Here is a 14,363-nt window from a genome sequence, read left to right as displayed (position 1 = left end):
GTATATGAGAAGACAATAGTGGTCACATCTAACACAACTTTAACTGTAAAGATGGCAGACAGCTGGTGTCCCTCGTAGGCAGCGGCAATGTCACTTTACAGGATTTTGAGAAACGACTTAGTCTCACCGGCTGTCCATAGGTTACATAGTATGCGTCCCAAATGGCACCCTATTCCCTTAAATAGCACACTACTTTTGAACAGGGCCCATGAGGCCGAGCAGGGCCCATAGAGCACTGGTGAAAAGTAGAGCACTACACGGGAAATAGGTTGCCACTGTACAGCAGTGGAGGCTGGTGGGGGGAGCTATTGGAGGACGGGCTCATTGTAATGGCTGTTATGGAAAAAATGGAAATGAGTCAAACACGTGGTTTCCATATGTTTGATGTGTTTGATACCTTTCCATTGATTCCATTCCAGCCATTACAATGAACCAATCCTCCTGTAGCTTCTCCCATCAGCCTCCACTGGTATACAGTATGTACAGTACATTTACAAATGCATGTCTAGCAATGAGCTAATCAAGCAGCAACTTGGTAGATGTTGCCCTCAGGCATACATGGACTTTAGAATCTCAGATCAGCCTGTACTGCACCAATTTAAACTTCAGAAACCATGAGGAGAAAACAGAAGTCTGACCATAGATCAGTATGAATTCTACTCCTCCCGCGGATGCTAACCATTTAAGGCACTAGATATCTAGCTTTGCCAGAGCAACTTGATCTTATTTAGTGTCGTGTAAGGAGCCAAAATGAATCTTAGTGGGTGGTCTCCTCCATTGAGTGTGTGTGTGTCTCTGTGTGCGTGTCTCTGTCTCCCTCCCTCTGTGTGTGTGTGTGTGTGTGTGTGTGTGTGTGTGTGTGTGTGTCTGTGTCTGTGTGTGTGTTTGTGTCTGTGTGTGTGTTTGTGTGTGTACTTGTTTGACAGTGAGAGAAGGGGAAGTCACCCCTGAGCTCTTGCCTCTGTTCATGGTGGTAAATGTAGATTGCGTCTTCTGGCAGATAGGCTAACCTTGAGGGGCTCACCTGGGAGGCACAACACAGACAAAGAGAGGAGATTTAGTGTGTGTGTGCATGCATGTGTGTATGTGCGTGCTTATGCACGAGCGTGGGTGCGTGTGTATCCAGGACTGTCATTTTCTCCACCAGTTTAAAGGCTGAGGGTGGAAAGAGGTTTGCTCTCCCTTTCATGTGGATAGATAGATAGTAAGTGGTTCTCTGTAGACGTAAATCAAGTTCAAGTAAAGGGGGTCATTTTCTCCCTCCCTCTCTCTCTCTCTCTCTCTCTCTCTGTATGTCTCTCTCTCCCTCCCTTCCCCCTCTCTCTCTCTCCCTCTCTCTCTCTCTCACATTCTCTCTATGATACCTGATGCATGCTTTTATCTGTCTCTTCCCTTCCACCTTCATGAGTCTCCATCCCATTTTTTTCTGTCCCTCCCTCCCTTTTCCTTATTTAACCCTCTTTGCCCATGCACAGCATCTATATCCACTTCCTCTCAAACGATAGTCTTGCAATATAGCTTTATTCAGTGGGGGAAAGGGGCAATTGTCAATCGACATACAATTAATACATAACGGGAAAGATTTCCATGACTCTGGCGCTATCTACTGGCAAATGAGGAATGAACTCAATATTGCTGTTGAGTCCTTAATTTCAAACCCACCAGGTGCCTCTAAATATCTACTGAATTTGTCAGTAGACCTATGCTACTAGTTTATGAAAAACACATCTAACAGCCTTATCGCACTGTCAATTGTGGCTCGGTGAAATACATACAAAATACATTTTGACAAAGGAAAAAAGGATGTTTAAAATATTTTGACATAGGGCAAAGTACATGAGGTCTGGGAATTTAACAAAAGGAAACACTGGCCAATAGGCTACATTTTAATCAGAAACTCACTTTATAGCAAAATAAAGACACCACAGTGACAATGAAACAGTACGATAATACACTACATGGCCAAAAGTATGTGGACACCTGCTCGAACATCTCATTCCCGAAATCATGGACATTAATATAGAGTTGGTCCCACCTTTGCTGCCTCCTTTCTTCTGGCAAAGCTTTGCTGCGGGGTCTTGCTTTCATTCAGCCACAAGAGCATTAGTGAGGTCGGGCACCGATGTTTGGCGATTAGGCCTGGTTCGCAGTTGGCGTTCCAATTATTCTCAAATGTGTTCGATGGGGTTGAAGTCAGGGCTCTGTGCAGGCCACTCAAGTTCTTCCAGACTGATCTTGACAAACTATTTCTGTATGGACCTCACTTTGTGCACGGGGGCATTGTCATGCTGAAACAGGAAAGAGCTTTCCCCAAACTGTTGCCACAAAGTTGGAAGCACAGAATCATCTAGAATGTCATTGTATGCTGTAGCTTAACATTTCCCTTCACTGGAACTAAGGGGCTGAGCCCGAACCATGAAAAACAGCCCCAGACCATTATTTCTCCTCCACCAAACTTTACAGTTGGCATTATGCATTCGGGCAGGCAGCGTTCTCCTGCGTTCTCCAAACCCATATTCGTCTGTCGGACTGCCAGATGGTGAAGCGTGATTCATCACTCCAGAGATCGTGTTTCCACTGCTCCAGAGTCCAATGACATCAAGCTTTACACCCCTCCAGCCAACGCTTTAAATTGTGCATGGTGATTTTAGGCTTGTGTGCAGCAGCTCGGCCATGGAAACCCATTTCATGAAGCTCCCAATGAACAGTTATCAAATCAAATCATACTTTTCACATACACATGGTTGGCAGATGCTAATGTGAGTGTGGGTGAAATGCTTGTGCTTCTAATTCCGGCAATGCAGTAATATCTAAAAAGTAATCTAACAATTCCAGAACAACTACCTAATACACACAAATCTAAAGGGGTGAATGAGAATAAGTACATATAAATATATGGATGAGCGTTGGCCGAGCGGCTTAGGAAAGGTGCAATAAATCAAATCAAATCAAAGTTTATTTTTCACGTGCACCAAATACAACAGTGAAATGCTTACTTAAGGCTCTAACCAACAGTGCATTTTTTTAAAGTATTAGGTGAACAATAGGTAAGTAAAGAAATAAAAACAACAGCAAAAAGACAGTGAAAAATAACAGTAGCGAGGCTATATACAATAGCGAGGCTATGGCAGTAGTGAGGCTACATACAGGCACCGGTTAATCGGGCTGATTGAGGTAGTATGTACATGTAGATATGGTTAAAGTGACTATGCATCTATGATAAACAGAGAGTAGCAGTAGCATAAAAGAGGGGTTGGCGGGTGGGTGGTGGCGGGACACAATGCAGACAGCCTGGTTAGACAATGTGCGGGGGAACTGGTTGGTCAGGCAAATTGAGGTAGTATGTAAATGAATGTATAGTTAAAGTGACTATGCATATATGATGAACAGAGAGGAGCAGCAGCATAAAAGAGGGGTTGGGGGGCAACACAATGCAAATAGCCCGGTAGCCATTTGATTACCTGTTCAGGAGTCTTATGGCTTGGGGGTGAAAACCGTTGAGAAGCCTTTTTGTCCTAGACTTGGCACTCCGGTACCGCTTGCCATGCAGTAGTAGAGAGAACAGTCTATGACTGGGGTGGCTGGGGTCTTTGACAATTTTTAGAGCCTTCCTCTGACACCGCCTGGTGTAGAGGTCCTGGATGGCAGGCAGCTTAGCACCAGTGATGTACTGGGCCATTCGCACTACCCTCTGCAGTGCCTTGCAGTCGGAGGCCCAGCAGTTGCCATACCAGGCAGTGATGCAACCATGCTCTCGATGTTGCAGCTGTAGAACCTTTTGAGGATCTAAGGACCCATGGCAAATCTTTTAAGTTTCCTAAGGGGGAATAGGCTTTGTCGTGCCCTCTTCACGACTGCCTTGGTGTGTTTGGACCATTCTAGTTTGTTGGTGATGTGGACACCAAGGAACTTGAAACTCTCAACCTGCTCCACTACAGCCCCGTCGATGAGTATGGGGGCGTGCTCGGTCCTCCTTTTCCTGTAGTTCACAATCATCTCCTTAGTCTTGATCACGTTGAGGGATATGTTGTTAGGTTGCACCACCCGGCCAGGTTTCTGACCTCCTCCCTATAGGCTGTCTCGTCGTTGTCGGTGATCATTCCTACCACTGTTGCGTCATCTGCACACTTAATGACGGTGTTGGAGTCGTGCCTGGCCATGCAGTCGTGGGTGAACAGGGAGTACAGGAGGGGACTGAGCACATGTAACTGATGTGAAATGGCTAGCTAGTTAGCGGGGTGCGCGCTAATAGCGTTTCAATTGGTGACGTCACTCGCTCTGAGACCTTGAAGTAGTTGTTCCCCTTGCCCTGCAAGGGCCGCGACTTTCGTGGAGTGATGGGTAACGATGCTTCGGGGGTGGCTGTTGTCTATACGTGCAGAGGGTCCCTGGTTCAAGCCCAGGTAGGGGAGAGGAGAGGGACGAAAGCTATACTGTTACATTGATGCTGTTGACCCGGATCACTGGTTGCTGTGGAAAAGGAGGAGGTCAAAAGGGGGGTGAGTGTAACCGATGTGAAATGGTTAGCGGGGTGCGCACTAGTAGCGTTTCAATTGGTGACCTCACTCTGAGACCTTGAAGTAGTTGTTGCTCTGCAAGGGCTGTGGCTTTTGTGGAACGATGCTTCGAGGGTGGCTGTTGTCTTTGTGTGCAGAGGGTCCCTGGTTCGAGCCCAGGTAGGGGCTAAGAGAGTGATGGAAGCACCCCTGAGGGGCTCCTCTGTTGAGGATCAGCATGGCAGATGTGTTGTTACCTATCCTCACCACCTGGGGGCGGCCCGTCAGGTAGTCCAGGATCCAGTTGCAGAGGGAGGTGTTTAGTCCCAGGATCCTTAGCTTAGTGATGAGCTTTGAGGGTACTATGGTGTTGAAAGCTGAGCTGTAGTTAATGAATAGCATTCTCACGTAGGTGTTCCTTTTGTCCAGGTGGGAAAGGGCAGAGTGGAGTGCAATAGAGATTGCATCATCTGTGGATCTGTTTGGGCGGTATGCAAATTAGAGCGGGTCTAGGGTTTCTGGGATAATGGTGTTGATGTGAGCCATTACCAGCATTTCAAAGCACTTTATGGCTACGGACGTGAGTGCTATGGGTCTGTAGTCATTTAGGGAGGTTGTCTTCGTGTTCTTGGGCACAGGTTGCCTTCGTGTTCTATGGTGGTCTGCTTGAAACATGTTGTTATTACAGACTCAATCAGGGACATGTTGAAAATGTCAGTGATAGATGGTATAAAATACAGTATACACATATGATATGAGTGATGTAAGATATGTAAACATGATTAAAATGGCATTATTTAAAGTGGCATTGTGTAACTAGTGATCCATTTATTAAAGTGGCCCGTGATTGGGTCTCAATGTAGGCAGCAGCCTCTCTGAGTTAGTGATTGCTGTTTAGCAGTCTGATGGCCTTGAGATAGAAGCTGTTTTTCAGACTCTTGGTCCCAGCTTTGATGCACCTGTACTGACCTCACCTTCTGGATGGTAGCGGTGTGAAGTGGCCCGGGTGGTTGTTGTCCTTGATGATCTTGTTGGCCTTCCTGTGACATCGGGTGCTGTAGCTGTCATGGAGGGCAGGTAGTTGTTCACGCCGAGGAACTTAAAACGTTCCACCTTCTCCACTGCTGTCCCTTCGATGTGGATAGGGGGGTGCGCCCTCTGCTGTTTCCTGAAGTCCACGATCATCTCCTTTGTTTTGTTGATGTTGAGTGAGAGGTTGTTTTCCTGACACCACACTCCAAGTGCCCTGCTGTCTCTACGTTGTTGATAATCAAGCACACTACTGTTGTGTCGTCTACTAACTTGATGATTGAGTTGGAGGCGTGCATGGTCACGCAGTGGTGGGTTAACAGGGAGTACAGGAGGGGGCTGAGCACGCACCCATGTGGGGCCCCAGTGTTGCGGGTCAAGTTCTTGTGGTAACGTTGCTTCCAGTGGCAATTTGGAACTCACCTTGGTTCCAGAGGCAGTTTGGAACTCAGTAGTGAGTGTTGCAACCGAAGACAGACACCCTAAGCACTTCAGCACTTGGCTATCACGTTCTGTGAGCTTGTGTGGCCTACCACTTCCTAGCCAAGCTGTTGTTGCTCCTAGACATTTTCACTTCCCAGTAACAGCCTTGCAGCTGACCAGCCGGCTCTAGCCTGGCATAAATGTTTCTCTATCGAGATTGCATGGCCGTGTGCTCAATTGTATATGCATGTCAGCAACGTGTGCTGCAATAGCCGAATCCACTAATTTGAATAGGGTGTCCACATACTTTTCGCCATGAAGTGTATAATAATGACTTCCTCTTCTCACAGATAAAAAAAATAATAATAGGTGTTTTATTGTTCACGTCGACGTGTGAGTATTTCACGTTAGGCGATTGACCAATCACAAGCCGCGAGGGCAGCGCATGGTGCGTGCCCAATCCTTCCGCGTCACCGGTCTCACTCTCCAGGTCTCGTTCTGGTCGACAGTCTGGCTCACTGGAACACGGAGAGACTGCAGCGCATATAACACCAAACAATATCGGTACGTAACATTGAATTATTTGTTTATCCCAAACCATTTTATATCACCTTTCCATGTAAGGCTACCGGGCTACGTTGTTGCCAAGTGTTGCTCTTTCTCGAAGTTAGTAGAGGCTCTGATTCGTTGTGTGTCTGTGATACAATGTTGCGTGCAAGTGCGACAGGGCAAATCGGGTCGGTCAGTTGATCAACAGGTTGTTGCAGAGAAAGCCAACTGCCGTGAGTGTCGATCGAGAATCTGTCCGTAACCTGGTTGGAGAGTGCGAGGAAGTTATTATTCTGTACCAAGACTGTGGGCAAACTTGAGTCTCTTGATCAATGCTTGCAGGATTCTGTCAATAGTTGCAGAGGAGTAGCCTAAAGCATGTATTGGGTTATGGCCGCTAAATACATCCCACACTAACTGGTCTTTATAGTCAATGGAATACACCAGACTACTTAGCCTACAGTTTAAATTGTGGAAATAGTAGGTTACGGTGATACATTGCCATAGCTCTCCTACATTGCGTTACCCTTATATGCCAACACAGGTAGAAAGTAGTCTGAAGCAAAGTAAACAGACTCACATACAGACCAACTGTAGTAGTGCTAGTTATTTACCATGTCCCTGTGACTTTATGTCAACATTGTGCCAGCAGTATGTTTACATAGCGGAGGGGGGTAGGGAGCATGCCACAGCAGAAATGATGAGGAGGGGGGTTCGGGGTCACTGCCGAATGCTATCACAACTATGTGACAGACTTACTGATGGAAGTGTGTGTGTGTTTAGACACTACCCCCACACAAACATATGGTTGACAGTGCATGTCTGGACCCTTGGCCTGGCAGTGGTGTGTGTGTCTCGGCTGGGCGCTGAGTCAGGGTTTGGAAAGCGCCCAGGGTTAGAACAATCCACCCCTCTGTTCTCCTCCTTCGTTGACTCCCTATATCCCTCTCTCCTTACCTATCCCTTCATACTCTCACCCCTCTATCCCTACTTTCACTCACATCTCTAATCCCTTGCACTCTATATCATCTGTATCATCACTCCTTCCCCTTATCCCTTCATTTACCCATTCCTTTCATTGCATATTAAATTATAGAAGACCCACCCCATCCAGCCATTTATACTGCATTCATTTCAATGGCCATGAAGGAACACAGAGCACAGGAGAGGAATCACTGAAGACAATTAAACCATAGCCATCTGTTGGATTGACATGGTTGTTTTGGTTAGGGTTCATGTCTACTAGCAAAAAATGTAGCCTACCCTTTTTGGCAAACAGATTTGAAGAGGCTCCCCAAGGAGAGACAGTCTTGTAGACCATTAGATATTTTTCAAGAATCAAAGTTCGGTCTAACCGTGTGTCGTCATTCATTGCGTAATTATTTTGGGTCAGAGACAGAATAGTAGAATAGGATATGAGTTGACATGAGTACAGTTTTGAATGCTTCACTACCTGCCCAATGAGCTGAGAGAGCTGCCGAAGAGCAGTGGGCTAGTCTCTCACAATCACCTTGATCTCTTCAGTTATCTCTCTCTATCTCTCTCTCTCTCTCTCTCTCTCTCTCTCTCTCTCTCTCTCTCTCTGTGTGTGTGTGCACGCGCGCAATTGTTACTGTTAGGCTTCTACTCCGTTTCTCAGATATGACACCTTCTTTGTCACATCGAAATCATGCAAATTAGCATGTCAATTGTGTATTGTGGTGGATTTGGAACCATAGTGTCTTTTTGGAGTAAGTGTGAGGGTGTGGGCTTGATTGAAACCAAGCCTGGATGTTTGGTCTAGGCCAAATACACTGTCAGTTATCATTAGAGACGGGGTGTGTACTTGGTCTGTGAAGCAGACTGTTGAAGGGAGAGAGAATCCACCAGAGAGAGGAAGAGGAAGGAGCTGGAGAAGTGTCTTTCTCTCTGTGAGAAAGAGGAGAGACATTGGCAGAACAGATGTGCATGGAAGGATACAAACAGCCATCCTCCAGAGAAAATGAGCGAGGGGGGGGGGGGAGAAAATAGAAATGGAATGAGTCAGTAATGTTTATCGGGCAGTTACAGAGACTGTGTTTCCTTTTAACATTTCCTGTCACTGTCGTCCCGCCCCCCCCCCCCCTTCTCTTTATCCCCCTCTTCCACCCTGTATCTTTCTCCTACTCTCTCGCTTTGTTTCTCTCCACCTTGCTCTCTTGTATTTCTGCTGCCTCTCCCTGTCTTCTCCCCCCTCTCTCCTCTCACTTTTCTCTCCTTCGGAGTGTAATATGGAAAAACTGTATGTGATGGTTTTCGGCCAAATATGTATTTTCCTCTCTCCTGACCTTTCCTGACATTTTGAAGACTTATCTGTGACCTTTGCGGTGCATATCCGATGTGAATCCTCTATTACACACACTGTGACTGTGCCCTGGTACAAAAATATGTTTCCTCGCTATCCCCAGTATTACAGTGGGAACTTAGTGGACTTCTAGTATTTAAAGAGCAGGAAAACTCCCATGCTCTTGTTAATGAGGATTTTGATTTTGGGATTCGCAGGAAAACATGATTTCATATCCGGTGAAAGTGTTTCCTAAGTAGTGGGATGGGGTTGGGGGGGACAGGACAAACAGGTTGATTGTGTCCAGCTCAAACGGGGTTAGGGATATTTCGTTTGAAAGGTTTTAGGTGGTTCACATCAGTAATGGTTAGGGAGCCACTGCTCCAGCAGACACACTGTGTATTTTGTCTTTATTATGGATCCCCATTAGTTGTTGTCAAGGCAGCAGCTACTGTTCCTGGAGTGCAGCAAAATTAAGGCATTTATATACAATTTAAAAAACATTACATGAGATTAGATAACAGATTTCATAACACATTACGTGTGTGCCCTCAGGCCACTGCTCTACTACCACACACAGTATCTATAACACAAAATCCGTGCGTATGTTATCGTGTGTGTGTATGCGTGTGTGTCTTCACGGTACCCGCTATTGTGTAATGTGTATTTTTATCTATTTTTAAAAAATCTGATTTTACTGCTTACATGAGTTACTTGGTGTGGAACAGCATTTCATGAAGTCATTGCTCTATATAGTGCCTCCCATAGTCTGTTTTGGACTTTGGGACTGTGAAGAGAACTCTGGTGACATGTCTTGTGGGGTATGCATGGGTGTCTGAGCTGTGTGCCAGTAGTTTAAACAGACAGCTCAGTGCATTCAACATGTCAATACTTCTCACAAATAGTAACGAAGTCAATCTCTCCTCTACTTTGACACAGGAGAGATTGACATGCATATTATTAATGTTAGTCCTCTGTGTACGTTTAAGAGCCAGCCTTGCTGCCCTGGGAACCACACATGCGGAGATCATCCGTTCACCTACTCTGCGTCTCACAAGACTTGTCGGTTGGAATCAAAAATCTCAAATTTGGACTCATCAGACCAAAGGACAGATTTCCACCGACCCGTACACAGAGAACTAACATTAATAATGTCCATTGCTCATGTTTCTTGGTCCAAGCAAGTCTCTTCTTCTTATTGGTGTCCTTTAGTAGTGGTTTCTTTGCAGAAATTTGATCATGAAGGCTTGATTCACGCAGTCTCCTCTGAACAGTTGATGTTGAGATGTGTCTGTTACTTGAACTCTGTGAAGCATTTATTTGGGCTGCAATTTCTTAGACTGGTAACTCAAATTAACATATCCTCTGCAGCAGAGGTAACTCTGGGTCTTCCATTCCTGTGGCGGCCCTCATGAGAGCCAGTTTCATCGTAGCGCTTGATGGTTTTTGCGACTGCACCTTGAAAGTTCTTGAAATGTTCTGCATTGACTGACCTTCATGTCTTAAAGTAATGATAGACTGTCGTTTCACTTTGCTTATTTGAGCTGTTCATAGCTGTAATATGGACTTGGTCTTTTACCAAATAGGTCTTCTGTATCCCACCCCTACCTTGTCACAACACAACTGATTGGCTCAAACGCATTAAGAAGGAAATACATTTCACAAATTAACTTTTAACAAGGCACACCTGTTAATTGAAATCCATTCCAGGTGACTACCTCATGAAGCTGGTTGAGAGAATGCCAAGAGTGTGCAAAGCTGTCATCAAGGCATCTGAAATATAAAATATATTTTGATTTGTTTAACACGTTTTTGGTTACTTCATGATTCCATATGCGCTATTGTCTTCACTATTATTCTACAATGTATAAAATAACTCTTTAATGAGTAGGTGTGTCCAGACTTTTGACTGGTACTATACATTTTTCCACCAGCAGATTATGATTGATAATCTAATATGCTCCACTTAACTCAAACAAAACATCTCCCACAATATTTTTATTATCAATTTGTCTCAGCCAATCATCAGTAATTTGTGGTGATCGCTGAATGCCCTTCCCTATAAGTGTGCTGAAAATATGTGTTTACTTTGAAATAGCATTGTATCTGGTCATTCTTGGGTAGTGGAATTACTTTTGATTTCTTCCAGGCCTGAGGGCACACACTTTCTTGTAGGTTTAGATAGAATAGATGGCCAATAGGAGTGTCAATATTGTTTGATCCCATCCTCAATAATTTTCCATCCAAGTTGTCAGACCCAGGTGGCTTGTCATTATTGATAGACAGCAATATTGTTTTACACCTCTTACACACTAATTTTACGGAATTCAAAATTGCAATGCTTGTCTTTCATAATTTGATCAGTCATGCATGGATGTGTAGGTAGTTGGCAATATCAGTGGTGTTTGATGAATAAGCCATCTGATTCAATGAATGATGCAGCCGAGTTCTCCTTTGATGAATGATGCAGCCGAGTGCTCCAAAACTTTTACTGTCATTCTTTATATAATTTATCTTTGTTTCATAGTACAGTTTCTTCTTATTTTTGTTCTGTTTAGTCACATAATTTCACATTTTACAGTATGTTTGCCAATCGGCTGTGCAGCCCGACTTATTTGCCATTCCTTTGGCCTCATCCTTCTCAACCATCTTTCCATTCCTCATCAATCCACAGGGATTGAACCGTTTTTAGTAATTGTATTAATGGGTGCATGCTTATTATTAACTGGAATAAGCAATTTCAGAAATGTGTCAAGTGCAGCGTCTGGTTGCTGTTCATTACACACCACAGACCAGCAAATATTCTTTACATCTTCCACATAGAATATGTTTTGTAGTGATTCCTATGACCTCTTATACGCTATCTTAGGCCAGGCGTTGGAACTTTGGTTTTCCTAGATATGACTACTATATTATGATCAATACATCCAATGGATTGTGATACTGTTTTTAGAGCAGATTTCTGCAACATTAGTAAAGATGTGATCAATACATGTGGATGATTTCATTCCTGTGCTGTTTATAAATACCCTGATAGATTGACTGACAATCTGATCCAGGTTGCAGGCACTGGTTACAGCTTGAAGCTTTTTCTTCCAGATACTGTTCGCATTTGGTCGTCCTATAGCAGCTTCCCAAAATAATGGGCTTTAGGTGAGGCAGGTAAAACTGTAGCCATATTACTTCAACAGCATTAGAAGTTAAGAACTTAACACAATGGGAACTGAAGTGGTTAAGTACTCATAAGAGCAGGAAACAACCACTTTAGAATCAAGGTTTTGTATAGAGGATTCTGTGGAAACCAACTTATTTCATAGCCAGCATCATGGTCACGTCAGATCTGTGGGCTCAGGGGCTGGTAGACTAGGGTTGAGGTCTGGGACTGGCAACCAGGGGCTGGAGAGCTGAGGCTTCTCGGATTTCAAAAGTTCCTGACACAGACACACTGACAGTGTCTTCCTGTCCTGAAGAGCACGACCCCCCATAAATAGAATGGACACGTATTGTCAACAGCTCGATGCCGACTTTTGTTATGGTGAACTGAATGCTCATTCTGTCTCTGCTGGTTAGTCAACAGAGAGTCAGTCTATAGCATGCATCCCAAATGGCACCCTCTTCCCTATATAGTGCACTATGTAGGGAAGATGCTGCCATAGACTTCCAGAAAGTGTCTGTGTTGTGTTTGAGTGCAGCACATGGGAAGGGGAGTTTGCTGTCTTGTGGGTGAGACCAACGTTGAATCTTTACCAAGAGTAGCTTATCAAACCAATATGCTTGTTGTCCTGTAGTTGGTGTCTAAGCAACTTTATTACAGGACTGCCTCTGGTACACACACTTCAAATGCTTAAACAGTCTGCTATGACTCCTAGGTGTCACACCTGATGTGTTTGAATGCAGCTGAGGGTTTCTTGGTTCTCAAACAAACCTTGGTCCTCAGACCTGTGTCAGCAGCAGGTGGCTGCCAAGATTGTGCTTCAGTTTATCATTCCTCCATGTTAACTCTCTCTCTCTTTGTCTCTCTCTTTTGTCTCCTCCTCAGCGTGTCCAGTTGTGCATGGATGCAGACAGGTGTGAGGGCAGGAACTAGTGGAATCTAGTGGAGTGTATACACACACACACACACACACACACAAACCATGGCCACTGCCAGCAGAGTGGGCTCGGGAAGAGCTGGTTGGGTGGCGTTTGCAGATGAAGCCTTCGGGACGGGCACAGAGCATCAAGCAGGTACGAGTCATATTGTGAAAGTCATTTAAATCCTATACTGTAGGATGAAGTTTTTTTTAATGTCATCATTTTATGCATATATACAATTAAGCACATATTTACCTGGCAAGGAGATGTCGGGGTCAGCACGCTAACAGACTGTACGTCAATAACACACTTAGTGAATTTGGCAGGTATCCTTTAGATCCCTGAACACAACTCTGGACCATGACGCCAGTTCCACTGCATTTTTTCATTGTTCCCTTCCAATCAGGGACTTATTTAGACCTTTGACACCAGGTGTGTGCAATTAATTATCAGGTAGAACAGAAAACCAGCAGGCTCTGGACCTTCCCCTGAGGACCTTTGCCGGTGTGTATGGATGTGTGTTAGGGTTGGGTGGTATTCAAATTTCCTTACCTTCATACCGGGATATACGGTATTACAGCAGTGCACACAAGGGGCCCTATTTATTTCTTATGCTATCAAAGTACTAGCAAATTCCCATTGTGGATGCTATCTAGCAAACGCAAGCAAGCATAACCTATTTGAAAGGTCAGACAACCTAGCTTAAAATGTTATACAACTATTTTAAAAGGCTACTCACAATTGATCCAGTAGGGAATTGATTGTCTCTGCTCTAACCAAGAAGCGTGATCTTGCAAGCTAGCCACCTATAGCTAGCAAGTTAGCAAACCAAATTCATAGCTGGAGCCCTGAGCTACAGAAAATATGTTTTACACATCTTAAATAGTTAACTTATACGTTATAAGATATTTAGCTGGCAAACATTAATAGGGAATTTCAAGTGTAACTTGTTCACCTCTTGTGGATCCTCACGATTCTTCCATTTGCTCCATGTGCTCTTCGAAGTGCATATTTTCCTTTCAAGAGGATTCAACACGTATCTAGATCGATACGATACAGGTACGATACCTTTTAGTTTGAAAAGATTCGGTGTGATTTGGTTTGATTAGAGAACGACTCAATGCGATTTGGTTCTGTTGCTTAACTTCTCTGGGATATGTGGGACGGTAGCGTCCCACCTCATCAACAGCCAGTGAAATTGCATGGCGCCAAATTCAAAACAACAGAAATCCCATAATTAAAATTCTTCAAACATACAAGTATTCTACACCATTTTAAAGATAAACTTCTTGTAAATCCAGCCACAGTGTCCGATTTCAAATAGGCTCTACGGCGAAAGCACACCAAATGATTATGTTAGATCAGCACCTAGTCACAGAAATCTATACAGCCATTTTCCAGCCAGGGAGAGGGCTCACAAAAATCAGAAATAGTGATTAAATTAATCACTAACCTTTGATGATCTTCATCAGATGGCACTCACAGGAGTT

The 14,363-nt window shown here is 44.4% G+C and overlaps 1 protein-coding gene across 2 annotated transcripts in view; it reads left to right on the top strand.

Moving 5' to 3' along the window:
• The first annotated feature begins 6,420 nt into the window (after positions 1–6,420).
• ston2 (stonin 2) overlaps positions 6,421–14,363 on the top strand; it is a 46,925-nt gene continuing 38,982 nt past the window's right edge. Inside the window, exons 1-2 of one of the 2 annotated variants that reach the window (XM_021573703.3) lie at positions 6,421–6,512; positions 12,839–13,026. In XM_021573703.3, the coding sequence (XP_021429378.3) occupies positions 12,936–13,026 (91 nt within the window). In that variant the 5' untranslated portion in view covers positions 6,421–6,512; positions 12,839–12,935. The remainder of the gene's footprint in view (positions 6,513–12,838; positions 13,027–14,363) is intronic. The other variant, XM_090210815.1, reaches the window with a different exon arrangement.

Source organism: Oncorhynchus mykiss, chromosome 19 (genome assembly GCF_057628025.1).
Source record: "Oncorhynchus mykiss isolate SJ-2025 chromosome 19, ASM5762802v1, whole genome shotgun sequence".
Lineage (NCBI taxonomy): Eukaryota > Metazoa > Chordata > Actinopteri > Salmoniformes > Salmonidae > Oncorhynchus > Oncorhynchus mykiss.
The sequence above is the reverse complement of the archived record's forward strand: the minus strand, read 5'-3'. Positions and strand labels throughout refer to the sequence as shown.